The sequence below is a fragment of the Monodelphis domestica genome, chromosome 6 (assembly GCF_027887165.1).
Source record: "Monodelphis domestica isolate mMonDom1 chromosome 6, mMonDom1.pri, whole genome shotgun sequence".
Lineage (NCBI taxonomy): Eukaryota > Metazoa > Chordata > Mammalia > Didelphimorphia > Didelphidae > Monodelphis > Monodelphis domestica.
This window is the reverse complement of record NC_077232.1, coordinates 266,511,458-266,525,307: the sequence shown is the minus strand read 5'-3', so window position 1 is coordinate 266,525,307 and position 13,850 is coordinate 266,511,458. Positions and strand designations below refer to the sequence as shown.

Genomic DNA, 13,850 nt, shown 5'->3' with positions numbered 1-13,850 from the left:
AAAGACTAAAATGTAATCATTCCTGATTGTAAGAAGTTTATGTTCTGTTGTGGAAAATAATACTTTGATAAGTTAAATACAAGGTATAAACAAAATAAATATAAAGTAATATTGGGAGATGGAAGGGGCACACAAATAAATGTATATAGATAGAGATATAGGTATACAAATAAATATGAGAAAAGGTAGAATGTGATAGGGGAAAATACAAAATTTAGGTAGATTCCCTTTAGAATAGAGGTTCTTTACCAAGAGGTTCATAGAGAGCTTTCTAGAGTCTATAAAATTATATAGGGAAAAATATACATTGTTATATTCACTAACCTCTAACAGAAATCTAACATTTCCTTCAACGAATAATATAAGCAACAAAAATCAAAGTTGTTATTAAACTTCACCAGATTCTTAGATTAGTACAAGACCCAAAACAGGGTTTAGGAACTAGCATTCTAGAAACATTTAGGAGGGGAGACATCACTTAAAGTGACATTTTTTAATTATTTCAGTTTTCCTTGTTCAGTCTGAAGGATAATTAAGAGCTTTAATATACAGATAATCTAAATAGAAAAATGCTTATTCTTTATAATTAAAAACAAAACAACAAAAAAAAAACCTTTTCATCTTAGAATAAAGGCTGTTTATTGGTTCCAAGGCAGAAGAGCAGTAAGGGCTAGGCAATTGGGGCTAAGTGATTTGCCCAGGATCACACAACTAGGAAGTGTCTGAGGCCAGATTTTAACTCAGTACCTCTTATCTCTCAGGTTGGCTCTCTAGCCACCTAGTTGACCCACTTTATTATAATACTTTTAAAAACGGATTGGTTTATCTTTATTTAAGGACTTAGTGGGTTTGTAGAATCAGTGGCTTATAGTTTTATTTGTATCATTCACTTTATTTTGTATGATATATACTTGTTTCCCTCATTAAAGTGTACTGATTTAGGAAACTGAGAGCCAGTGAAGTGAAATGACCTGGCCAAGGATTCATAGTGTTGGAGCTAAGGTTTGAACTGAACTCTTGGCCCCAGTAGCACTTTTTCCATTGTACTGTGTTTTAGGCAGTTGGGAGATAATTAATCTGTAGAAAGCTGGGAATTAACCACTCATTCTTACCCAGCATTGAAGTTTAATTGTGGGAATATTGCTTGAAGAAGGACATGGTAGTATTTTTAAAAAAGAAATACTTTGCCTTTATTTTTCAGTGATAGTTTTTGTTTTATCATCAGGTGAGACAATGGATAATCTGGCTCTGGAAGCAGGAGATGATGCTGGGAAAGTCAAATGGGTGGACATCAGTGATAAACTCAAGCTTTATGCCAGCCATTCCCAGTTCATCAAACTTGTGGCTGAGAAACGTGGAGCTCACTGGAGTGAGGACTCAGACACTGGCTGCCATGGATGATAGCTAAAGAACCTCCATGTATATTTCAGGTCTTCAGATGAACAGTTGTGGAGAACACAGCATGAATTAGAAAGGGCAGGTCACTTATTTTGATGGTGGTTTTATTCATTTCTGAAATTGTGTTTGAATGTTTTTGCATCATGGATATGATAGCAAATAGAGTGGAATGCTAAAAGAGAAGAAAAGCTTTCTAGCTATGAGAAGAGGAGTATAAAAAGTAGCCTTTTGTACGTGTTATATTTAGGCATGGCTTAAACCAAATTAAATTACTGCTGCTTTTTGAAGAATTGCAGACCTAAATAAAGAAATGACTGAACGCATATGTGCCTGATGACCGTCTTCTCCACTTTCTTCTCAGCTGGTTGGGTCGTTCTCCCTTGCCACTCTTTTCCTCTTGCTGTTCACTTGAAGCTTGGAGTACTGCTGCTTTTTTTAGGACAACATGTGCTTCAGAGAGTCTCCTATAAAGCTTAATTCCTTTTGTATCATCTACTTCAAATATAGTTTTGGGTGACCATGTGGAAACTGTTTTTAAGAGCTGCACCTTTTGGGGAATTCTCAACTTTAAAAGGATCAATTTTATGAAAAAATTTTAGTTATTCTTTTCGTGAATAATGAGAACCAGAGCTCACATTGTTTCCATTTTAGAAAATTCTTCTCAATAAAGACTTGTCCAGAAATTGAGTAATTTAGATTGATCTCATGTTTTATTTCACTTTTACACAAGTATATGATGAACCAATTTTAAAATTGCTAAAATGGATTTGTAATTATAATAGTTTATATTTTTAGCATTTTAGCTATCATCATCATCATCATTTTATAAATGAGTAAAATTGAACTCGGTGATTAAGTGACTTGCCAGGATCACATAGTAATGTCTTTCTGATATGGAATTCAAACACAGGTCTTTCTAGCCCTCCAACTCTAGTACTTTATCCACTAGACCAGGATACCTCACTAGTAAGGAACTGAAATCAATTAAGGACTAAAGTCAGGTCTTTGAGTTTGGTTTGTTCAATTTTTGAGGGAAATTTAAAGATTTAAGAATGTTAATAATGTGAAATAAAAAAATTTGATTGATGTGTATTCTGAAATAACAATCTCTGGAATCAAGATCAAATTGGTTGTGGTAAATACACAAAGGGTTGCTTTATAAATAGAGATTTTTAAATGGTGTAGGAAGAGAGGCAAGTTACACTATTCATAGCACAGGTAGCTCTCAACGTTTGCCAAAATATAGTTGTAATCGTTTGAAATTTAGAACATAACTTCCTGTAAATACTTTTTTAAATGGCTTTATGCCAGCCTCTAAAATACAGTTTAGACCGTAAGCTAACTGAATACCAATGATATTACAGATTCTATTCCTAACCATATAGTTGTATTATTATAAATGACTACTAACCTCGTTTTAAAATGTTGTTTGGGAAATGTAATCTTAGTTCTAAATGAGGATATTAATGCATAATTGTTTACCTTTGATCCAAAGACAAAAGCTATTCATCTTCTCTTCTACTAGTTCAATTCTTGTGGGATGATGTTGAGGAAAAGGAGTCCAGAAAAGAATTTAGGACTTGGGTGAAAGAGGGTGATTTTGGGTAATTTAAGATGAAAAATCTGCTATAGTGAGTCTTTTGATAGAGATTCTATGCATTGTGGTTATCCCAGAAAGGGCCTATAAACTTTGGAAGCAGCCATTGGTGGTGTGAGAAGACATTTGTTTGAGGAAAAGACATTGTCTTAAGACAACTGAGGGGTTCCTTTTAGCTTCTATTGTTTGGGTAAATTCTGGCAAATGAAGAATATTAATGGGTAATAGCTGATCAAGAAATAGGTACTTGGTAAGGGATTTATATGTTGCTGTTTTTATAAGATTACAAGGCAGTTTGATTTTACTTTTTTTTTGCAGAGAACTTTTTTATACTTCAAGATTATGGAGTTTTTACTTGAACTCTTTAAAGATTGCAGAGTGGTTTTTTTCCTACTGTAAATCACATTTAGACTAGGAGTGTAGTTTAAATTCCCTGATTCATTTGGAAAACATAAAAATATTATTTTAAGAAACTAGAGCATTTTAGAGCATTATTACCACTACTCTATTATTAAATAAAGCTTTTTGTTCTTAAAATCAGTTGTAATGTAATCTCCTGGGGTATCCCACTAGAATGACCACTTAAGTAATTAATTAATAGTAATTTATTAATTAGGATTAATAAAAAAGAATAAATCAGTTCTATGAATCTCTTAGGATTTGTGGTGGAAAGTATACTTGAAAGATAAGACATTTGCTGCTTATGTATCATAATAACTATAAGATAATTACAAATAATTTTTTTAAACTGTAACTGCCCCATTTTCACCACCAAGCTTTTGTAATAGTTTGGTAATGTTTTAATAACTCGAAGGGCCAGATATTTGTCCTTTTGGTATTTTCAAACACTTAAAAGTAATCCTTAATTATTTTTGAACAAACATAACTGCATTAACAGCAAATGTAGTTTGCTTAAGTTTTAATAATTAGCCACTAATCCATTTTCATAGAATAAATGTTTTATTATGCCTCTTTTTCAAGACCTTCAGGGCAAACATTTATGTCATTTTTAATAAACCAAATTTTATTGGCTTAATTGTCTTTGAAAAAAAGTAGTTTATATAGTTGCTATAAACTCATTCATGACTTATCAGCTCAATTTTATACCTCCTTTCAACATGTATTCATTTTCCAGTGTTGATACAACCTGATTTTGAGTTACTTAAAAATGGTCAAAAACTAAAAGCTTTTTTCAATTTTTCTGCAAAACTGCAAAAACTCTGGCTTTTACCAGATATAATGCAACTTTTAACCAATTTCATTTAGAGAATACTTAATTTATATTTTATATTTCATATGCTCCGTGTTATTACTGTCAACAGAAATAGTAAAGTTTGGACTTATTGCAATTATTTAATTGACTTATGTTTTTTTTTTGCCTTCTACTTTTCCCAAAAAATATTTTACTGCTAACAGAGTGTAAGAATTATGCAGGACTGCTACTTATTACAGTGAATGTAGTAGTCTTCTTTTAGGAAGATCTAACTCCCAAAATCTTGATGGCTTATTAGGATTAGTTTGGGAAGTAGGAACAATGTTTATGGTTTGGGATTTTTTTTTTAAGGTAAATATTTTTCATTTAGTTATCTTCAGGTGTTATTTTAAGTCTTTATGGGAGGTCAGATTAATACAAATGAGAAAAAAATTTCCTTTTAAAAACGATGGTAGAAAAAATATACAGAAATACTGTGCACATGAAAAATGTATGGATTTGCTTTTCTTGATTATACATAGTTATCATAATGATTTCCCCCCAAATGGTCACAAGGGTAAGAAGGGATGAAAATCACAATCAGCAATTATGAAACAAAAAAAATGGGTTACTGAAGTATTTAAAAAATGAACAGAAGAGAAGCAAGTTCAGAAGGGAGTGCAGAGAAGCAAGACAACTAATGAAACTAAGGTGTTGAATTTAGTTATGTTTTTTTTTCAAACAAGTCATACATAATAGGACTTCATGGATTCCTATGCAATTTTCTGTTATTCCTATATTTTTATATATCCTGTGTTGTTTGTCAGATTTAGAACAGAAAAATAACTAAAATGTTTAGAGATTCATTCATATAAAATGAATATACCTAAGTCCTAGGAAAAAACTCTACCTAACAAAACACCTATGAATTTCATTCCCAGTTTCCTGCAGGCTTCTAATACAAAGAGAACAATGAAAGAAGATCCAGATGTCCAAGGCAAGGCACTGCTTCTCCCTCACCCAAACTGGATAGAAAGGTTATAACTTATTTTTCTACTTAAACTTTCATTAAAGATTTCCTACACTGTTGGAGCTGTGAACTAATCCAAGCATTTTGGAGAGCAGTTTGGAATTATTTGAGTCTGTTTCCCAAGGAGATATAGGGAAAAAGGAAAAGAATCCATGTGTTCCAGAATATTTATAGCAACTTTCCTTGTGATGACAAAGAGTTAGAAATGAAGGGGATGCCCATCAATTGGGAATAACTAAAATTATGATATATGATTTTGATGGAATACTATTGCACCACAAGAAACAGTGAGCAGGGCAATTAAAAAAAAAAACTTGGAAAGATCTACATGGGACAATGAATGGCAAAATGAATAGAATGAAGAGAACATCATAGACAGCTATTGAAAAATAAATTGTCAGTAATACCTCTGGAGAGTGAACTGAAAGGTGGAAACATGAAAGACATAATTTGTATGGACATGTTTATCTCCTGGATGTTGCCTTCTGTGATGTGGGGAGGGGAGAAGGGAGTGAGATGTTTGTGGATAAATTCTATTAAAAATGAATTTCCTTGATATACCAGAAATCTTCATTAAGTTTATTACAAAAACACATGATTAGTTGATTGTATTTATTGAAAAGGTAGAACTTTTTTTAAACCTCTGGTTCAAAGAGCCAAATTAGAATTGTACACCTTGTGTATCTAAATCTATTCTGAAATTCATCCCTGATAAATATGTTAACAAATATGCTCAGTATTTCTAATTCCTTTCTCCCTTAATTTTGAAAAGAAAATGATTCATTTTCTCTAGCACCAGAAAAACTTCATTTGGAGTGCTTTTAAAAAGTAGAAGGGGGGTGGGGTGGGCAGCTGGGTAGCTTAGTGGATTGAGAGCCAAGTCTAGAGACAGGAGGTCCTAGGTTCAAATCTGGCCTCAGATACTTCCCAGCTGTGTGACCCTAGGCAAGTCACTTGACCCCCATTGCCTAGCCCTTACCACTCTTCTGCCTTGGAACCATACACAGTATTGACTCCAAGATGGAAAGGTAAGGGTTTATTAAAAAATAAATAAATAAAAAGTAGAATGGGCTACCATGGGAAGCTCTCCCTCATCAGAGGTCTTGAAGCAGAAGATGGGCTTGGATATGTTGTAGAGAAGCCTAGCAGCTTCTGAGTTGCCATGGTTCTTTAATTCTCATCTGTTTGCCCTGCTTGCAGGAGATGCTTACAGCTTCAACCAATCAGTACTAAGTACGGGTGTGTTCCCAGGGGAGCACTGTCTACACAGGCAGATTCTCTGGATCATTGTACATAAGTATCTCAGCTTTGTCCATCTTGGCCTCACTTTGTGCTTCTCAAGATTTCTCGGGTTTGTTAGGAGACTAAGGAGGTTCCCTGAAGGGATAGGACTTTGTTCTGAGGTAGATGAGATGAGGACAGAGAAAAGAGAGAACCTGCTCAATTCCGGCTTGTGTTATAAATTACCTTTACATTGGAAACAGTGGTCTAAAAATGACTGGGAATTGATACCCAGAATAAGTGAGTTGATCATGAGAGAGCACTGTGCTTCCAGTTCCTTGGCCCAGAGAAACCACATTCTAGTGTCCTGAAAGAACCAAAAGTTGTGATGGGTGAGCCAATGTTAGTAGTCTGTGAATGATATGGAAAATTGGGAGAAAGAGCAAAAATTTCCATTTCCAAAGAAAGGGAAGGAAACCAACTATTCACATTATATGCCAGTGAGCTTAACAGTGAAAATCCTGGAACAATCTTGGAAGAATTAAATACAAGGTGATTGGTGAATATTTAGAAAGAGGAAGTCAAGAATTCATGCCAGGCTAATTTCATTTCCTTTTTTTTTTTGACAGGATTGATAAGGAAGATGCTGTGGATATAGTTTACCTAGACTAGCAAAGCTTTGATTCTCCAGGTATATGTCTAGCCCCAACTGTCTTCTGGGCTCCATCCAATCTTATAGCATTCTCTATGTTGGACATTTTAAACTTGATGTCCTATAGAAATCTAAACAGGTCTGAAATAGAACTCCCAAAAGTACTTGACAAGCTAGAACTTTGGTTGAATCTATTATTGTTCAGTCATGTTTGAGTCTTTGTGACCTCATTTGAGTTTTTCTTGGCAAAGATACTGAAGTGGTTTGCCATTTCCTTCTCATTGTACAGATGAGGAAACTGAGAAAATAGTTAAATGACTTTCCCAGGGTCACACAGCTATAAGTGACTGAGTTCAGATCTGAACTCAAATCTTGACTTTAGGCCTGGTGTTCAACCATTTAGCTGCCAGGTTGAGTCTAAGATGAAGTTCAGTTGCGATACGGGTAAATTCTTTTACTTAGTTACCCCAAATACCACAAATTTAAGTTAGGTGGGTAAGTTAATGAATGGATAAATACTGGTTCTGAAAAAAAGATCCAGAGATTTTAGGGGGCTGAGTCAGTGATATGATGTGGCAGCCAAAAATTCTCATGTGATCTTTCTCTCCTCTGATACTGCCACCACCTGTGTATAGACCATCATCACCTCATACCCAGACCCTCTGGCGGGTCTGCCAGCCTCAAGTGTCCTCCACTCCAGTCCAACATCGATTCAGCCTCTAAGTGATTTTCCTAAATATAAGTCCAAATGTGTCACCCCCCCCCCCCCCAATGTGGTAAACTCTGGTGGCTCCCTTTTGCCTCTAGGATCAAATACAAAGTCTTCTATCTGGTTGTACAGAGCACTTCCTGAGCTAGGCCGTTCTTACTTTCCCAGGCTTCTTATCCCATACTGTCACCGTATGTATACTCTGTCATGTGTTGGCACTGGCCTTGCTGTTTCACAGATGATACTCTATCTCCCAACTCCATACATTTTCTCAGGCTCTCTTCCTTCTCATCTCTACCTTCCAATACCAACTAAATTCCCATTTTCATATAGGAAATAATTCTAGTGCCTTCCCTCTGTTAATTGTTTATTTATTTTGTATGGAGCTTGTTGGTACGTATTTGCTTCTTGCTTTCTCCATTGCATTGTAAGCTCCTTGGGGGCAGGAACTATCTTTTGCCCATTTTTTTTTTGAATCTCCAGAGTTTAGCACATAGTAGATACTTAATAAATATTTATTGACTCAGGGGTCTTTTTGGTGTCCATCATAGTGCTTAATGTCATGCCTGGCACATACTCCTCAATCCACTAAGCCATGTTGCTTTTATTCAATGATAAAGTAGTTACAATTTAGTCTTGTTACTCAAACTTTCCCAAGACATGGCAAGGAAATGGACTTGTATAATATATAAGTTCATACTAAATTTAGAAATGATGGCATCCCAGATCTGTAAGGTTTTTTTTCCTTTTCCTGCTAAAATATGAGTTGTACTACTCTTAACTGATTTGTCATTTGGCAATTCCTGTATTTAATCACTTATTAAAGTTCCAGACAAAGTTATTACAGTAGCATTGTGGATTGTATAGACCAAATTCCTGCCCTTCCCTGTCCATTTGCCCAGAGCAAAAATCAACTGGACCTGTGAGAAGTTTTCAGTGTTTCTTTAAAATAGTCTCCAATCAAGATTACCTTTTGATAAATCAATCATACTAAATCTGTCATATTTAGACATGACTTCTGTAAAGGGTGAATATTATGGTTGAGACTGAAAAAAATCTAAATTTAAATGGTCACCAAGGGAAATCCCAAATAATAAAATACCCAAGTGAGCTGCCAAATTTTTATGGTGTTTTAATTACAATAGGAGGAAGAAAATATTAGAGGGAGAGAGAGAGAGAGAGAAGGAAAGAAGTTTAATTCAGAACTACTCTGGCTCAGGCTGAGCCAAAGTGGGCATTAAGGCCTTGGAGAGCCAAGGCAGGGAAAGGGATCAGTCCTTATCACTCACGTGACCAATCTGAAGGAAAGTAGTCTCCAGGGCTCCTCCAATCTCAAGCACCAGCCTCAAACTGAACTCTAGCCCTCCTCACAGGAAGTCCCGAGAACTCTAGAGGCTGTTCTCTACCTCACTTCCTGTGTCTCACATGTGCCAATGGTGGCTCAAACTTGACCTAGGACTGCCCAGAGGTCTGTCCTTTTTTTTTTGCACATATCTGTTGAAGACCATATTCTCAAATAATTAAATCTTGAGTTTGCTGCAGCCCTTCCTAATCTTGTTACACTGAGTAGGGTGGAGAATGTAGTTTCCAAGACCTGATTCTGTTATTCCAAGTATCACTATTGTTATTGATCAGGAAATAGCTAAATCTGATCTTCTAAAGAATGGTCTGAATAGGGTGGAGTAGTTTTGAAATTAACAATTCCTGGCTACTGTTTCCTCTATTGATAATTAAATAGAAGCTTGACATATGCTTAAACTAATCTTTCCTAATATGTAAATATGGTAAGAGCACTCAAAGCTATTTATGTGGATTAATTACTCTATATAAATGGCCATGCTTACAGAGCAGAAAGGAATGAATTATTTTTAAAGGTCTGAACCAAAATAACCAACTTATAGAATATTGATCTCACTTTGACTTCACCAGTACTATGGACTTTAGTATCTATATTTTGTATTCCTAATAGTTTTGCTTGAATGCAAAAGCTATTGTTATATAAAAGGGCAGCTTAATATATTGTTGCATCATCCTCTCCTCTCTAGAAGAGACTCTAACTATACCTATTAAGTTCTTTCTTCAAGGCACTTCTTGACTGGCCCACATGGAGATATTACCTATGTAGACAGTCTATGGGATAGTACTCCATCCCATTATAATAGTCACTTCCTTTATATCCTAAGTATGGAGACTCAGACCAGATAAGTTCTGATGGAAAGTGAAATGTGTGCTCTGAAACATGTGCTATTTCTACTGTGTTTTGAGACCCACAGGCAATATTTTCTATTGAGAGAACCTCTAAATTATGAAAGATCACCTGGTTCCACCACTTACTAACACTGCATCCTTCTCTGTGGTCTGGTTTCCTTATGTGCAAAAGGAGACACTTGTACTAGACTATCTAGTTCATTCTAGCTAATAGCTGGTCACTGATTTCTTGAAATTTTTCTATTTGTTCACCCCTTCCCCATATAAAGTTGACATACCAGAGAAATAAGCCTGCAACAAGGTTATTAATAGTTTTTACCTGGCAACAGGGTGTTGACCAAGCTTCCTGAGATGCCAAAGCACAGGATACATCTACAAATGGCATAAAAAGATCTCTTAGCATATTTCAGTCAAATGATCTCCAGCTAGAAGCCTCTTTTAATCCAGGTAAATAAAAATGAAAAGATCTTATGATCCTCTTCCTTTGGAATAATAACACAAACCTTACAACCAGGATAGCCAAAATATTCAACACTTAGACCACACCACAGTGTCTTCCCATGGGATTGAAGTTCCCTTTGCCATAAACATTTAAATGGATGAAATAATCAAGTGAAGACCACTACCTCCATGAGATCTCAGCTAAAAGCTGAGAACATTTATATGGGACACAGAGGCTAGAGAGCTGGCAGGAAGACCTACCTCTGATGAATATGTGCTATATGACTCTGAAGTCTCTTCTCTTCCCCTCAGGGCACCAAGAAACTCTCTTACATTATAATTTGAAGAGCCACTGTTAAACTGTATTGTTGGATGGAGTATACATATTTGAAGTTCCCTATATCAAGGTCTGGTTATATATTTGTTATCGTTTTCCATTCATGTCAGATTCTTTGGAACCCCATTTTCTTGGCAAAGATCCTGGAGCGGTTTGACATTTTCCTTCTCCAGCTCATTTTACAGATGAGGGAACTAAAGCAAATAGGATTAAGTAACTTGCCCAGGGTTGCACAACTATTAGGTGTCTGAGGTTAGATTTGAACTCAGAAGATCAGTCTTCCTGACCTCAGACTTGATACTTTCTTGACTGCACCACCTCGCTGCCCATACATATGCAAATACATGTATACATACATATACACACACAAATAGATAATTCCCCATATGTGGATTTTAACTCTCAGTCTTAATCTCTAGGAAATAGTACTTTTTATTTTATTATATAATCCATTTGATTTTTTAATTATTGATTTTTAAAATTATTTAATTCATTAATGTCTCTAGTATTGGGAATTTCAGCCTGGTTATGGAGGCATTGGGTTGAAGATAGGCCTTTTGTAAACACTCAAATCTTGTTATGTAGAACAGTCCTGAAACATACCAGGAAAAAGTCCATAGCATTTATATGTGATACATCAATCATGAAAATTATTATTGATCTATTTACATAATACTCTTTAGCTTACAAAGTATTCACATATATATTAACCCATTTAATTCTCACAATGGACCTGTGAGATAGTGTAAGTATGATTATTCCAAGTTAATAGATAAAGAAGATGAAGGTTTCCCATGGCTAGTAGTAAATGACAGCATTGGACCCAGGTCTGAAATCTGATGTAGGGCTCTTTGCATTTTCCTGCACTCTCTTACTGGTCCCCCCTCAGGGTGTGCTTGGGGTGGTGCTGAGTGTTTTGTGCACCAAGCTCCATGGTAAGAATTTTGATGAAGGCTGGTGATGAGTGGAAGGTAAGCTGGAGCCAGAAAGTAATTTGGCACTAGAGGTCCTATCTTTGAATAGCAGCTTTTCCCCCTGCCACTGGATGACCAGTCACTTCATTTTATCTAGTCCTCTTTTTCCTCATCTATAAGATGAGATGGTTGAACTCATGTGACTTCTGAGTTATTTTTTCAGATCTGTATCCCATGATGGTGCGGAGAAAGGGGAAAATGTAGAGAGAAATGGAATTCTTTTTCTTTCTTCAGGTTCTTTTCCTTTGCTTCTCCATTAGATAGCCAGAGTATTCAGGAGCAAGGTCATCGGATTGAATAAGAGTGTCCTTGAGCTTAATCTCACATCTGCAGAGGAGTCACTTCAAAGTTAATATAAGAAGGTATAGGAAAAAACTATTCTTATTCATAGTTCTTATTTCCTTTATGGTGTTATCAGATGGAATAAGTTAGCAGGTTTGGATGTTTTCATTATAGAATTGGAATTTTAGAGTTACAAGGGACTTCAGATGTATTCATTGCTAATATACTACATCCTGATAGAATATAATTTCTTGAGGATAGGAACTGTCTCACTTGTTTTGTATTCCCAGAACCTAGCACAACAGCTGGCACACAGGAGGTACTTAAATGCTTGTCTGTAATGGGTGGGTGGGTGGGGGGGCTTATGAGAATGCAACGAAGAATCAGGCTGCTTGTGTTTTTGTACTTAGAAGTGAGGAGATGTAGAAATATTTTGGAAAATCCTTGGGAAGGAATACAATGTTCTAGAACCTCAAGATTCTAGATCTAGAAGAATTCTGAAGTTTTTTGGCAGAAGGATCACAAAGATAGAAAGGAATACAGAAGAAGTTTCAGAATGAGAGGAAAATAATGTAATTTGTTGAACTATCAATATATCATCTTCATATATCCATAGCTGTGATAAATTATAGAAATCTGGAGAGGTTTAGAAATCTATTTCATGTTTAAAACTGATTTCACTTCTCTTAGGAAATAAGAATTAAACATTTTTTTTCATGATCTGCTGTTAATTAAGATCTCACCAGGGGCCACCTTTACAGTTATGTAATATACAGCTCCAAGAAATGATGATGAACTCTACAGGGCTTTAAAAAAAAAGATGACCTGAGTTGTAGTTGTGAAAGGAGATTTTGGGAAGGCAATATGATTACAAGGAGAGTGTCATAGAATGCTGTGAAGCAAGACTGACAGGGGTTAACTCTACTAGAATCTTGAAGGAGAGAAGGATGCTGGGATTCCAATGGCCAGCCAGGAGAGTTGACTCTGGAGGGGCAACCAGCTTCCACACTCCTGCTCCAACTCTTGGAAAGTAGAAATCATTCCTGAAAGAGATTTTAACAAGAGCCTGAAAATGCTGAGACTTGTAACTCTCCTGTGACTCTGTGAAGAGCAAGATCTGAGAGGGAGCTGATCGGGCTCTTCAGTTTGCCTTTGGGGGTCATCCCCTGGGGTAGACTTGATTACTCCTGAAGCCTGACTTTGTTTCTATTCAATCTACAATCTAGAGACTTGTTCCTAAGTGGGTTTAGCCTAGGTTTAGCTAAAAATAGAAGGGAAATATCAGGTAGAGGAAATATTTAGCATAGCCTCAACTTTGGTTGAAGACTGAAGAGACTTTCCATCAAAGTCAGATGGTGGGGAAATCAGTTAGTTTTATAGAGGTAGGAAATAATCCACAACCTGCTTCCCTCATCCCATACCCAGTTAACAATGTTATTAAACCTTGTTATCTCAGAGAAGCAGTCAGATTGGTTACTTACTGGCCTGAGGCAGAGAGGGCAGCCATTTTTGCTCTCTGACCTTGAAGAGACTACCCTGTCTGACCAGGTTCTACCAAATCCTGGTCACTTAATTATACCATTCTTCTCTTCACCCTAACATTGTTGAAGACTCACTAATGAGGGACACCAAGACAGTCACATATCATTAACCTGATATAAACAGTCATGATGCATACTGGCTTTCCAGGGTTCATATCCTGAATATGATCAAGAGCCTTTTGAAAAGGATTCTATAAAGCACTGCAAAGGTTTTTGAAACCCTGGGCAAGAAACTAAGGATGGTTGAAACACAGGTATTTTCATCAAT

At 36.0% G+C, this 13,850-nt stretch overlaps 2 protein-coding genes and 1 long non-coding RNA gene across 8 annotated transcripts in view; 2 read left to right on the top strand and 1 right to left on the bottom strand.

The window, feature by feature from the left end:
* The window catches only part of LOC103092505 (uncharacterized), a 57,714-nt gene extending 48,541 nt beyond the window's left edge, over positions 1 to 9,173 (bottom strand). For both annotated transcript variants that reach the window (XR_008913007.1, XR_008913006.1), the window contains exon 1: positions 9,089 to 9,173. This is a non-coding gene — a long non-coding RNA (uncharacterized LOC103092505). The remainder of the gene's footprint in view (positions 1 to 9,088) is intronic.
* Positions 1 to 12,380, top strand: part of NUDT9 (nudix hydrolase 9) — a 50,863-nt gene extending 38,483 nt beyond the window's left edge. For 2 of the 5 annotated variants that reach the window (XM_056803175.1, XM_007495923.2), the window contains exon 8: positions 5,129 to 5,773. In XM_056803175.1, the coding sequence (XP_056659153.1) occupies positions 5,129 to 5,163 (35 nt within the window). In that variant the 3' untranslated portion in view covers positions 5,164 to 5,773. Of the gene's footprint in view, positions 1 to 1,225; positions 2,094 to 5,128; positions 5,774 to 7,067 lie in introns of those variants that run through there. The other 3 variants (XM_007495921.3, XM_007495922.3, XR_008913005.1) reach the window with 2 other exon arrangements.
* IBSP (integrin binding sialoprotein) overlaps positions 1 to 13,850 on the top strand; it is a 231,392-nt gene that overhangs the window by 26,572 nt on the left and 190,970 nt on the right. The window lies entirely within an intron of this gene.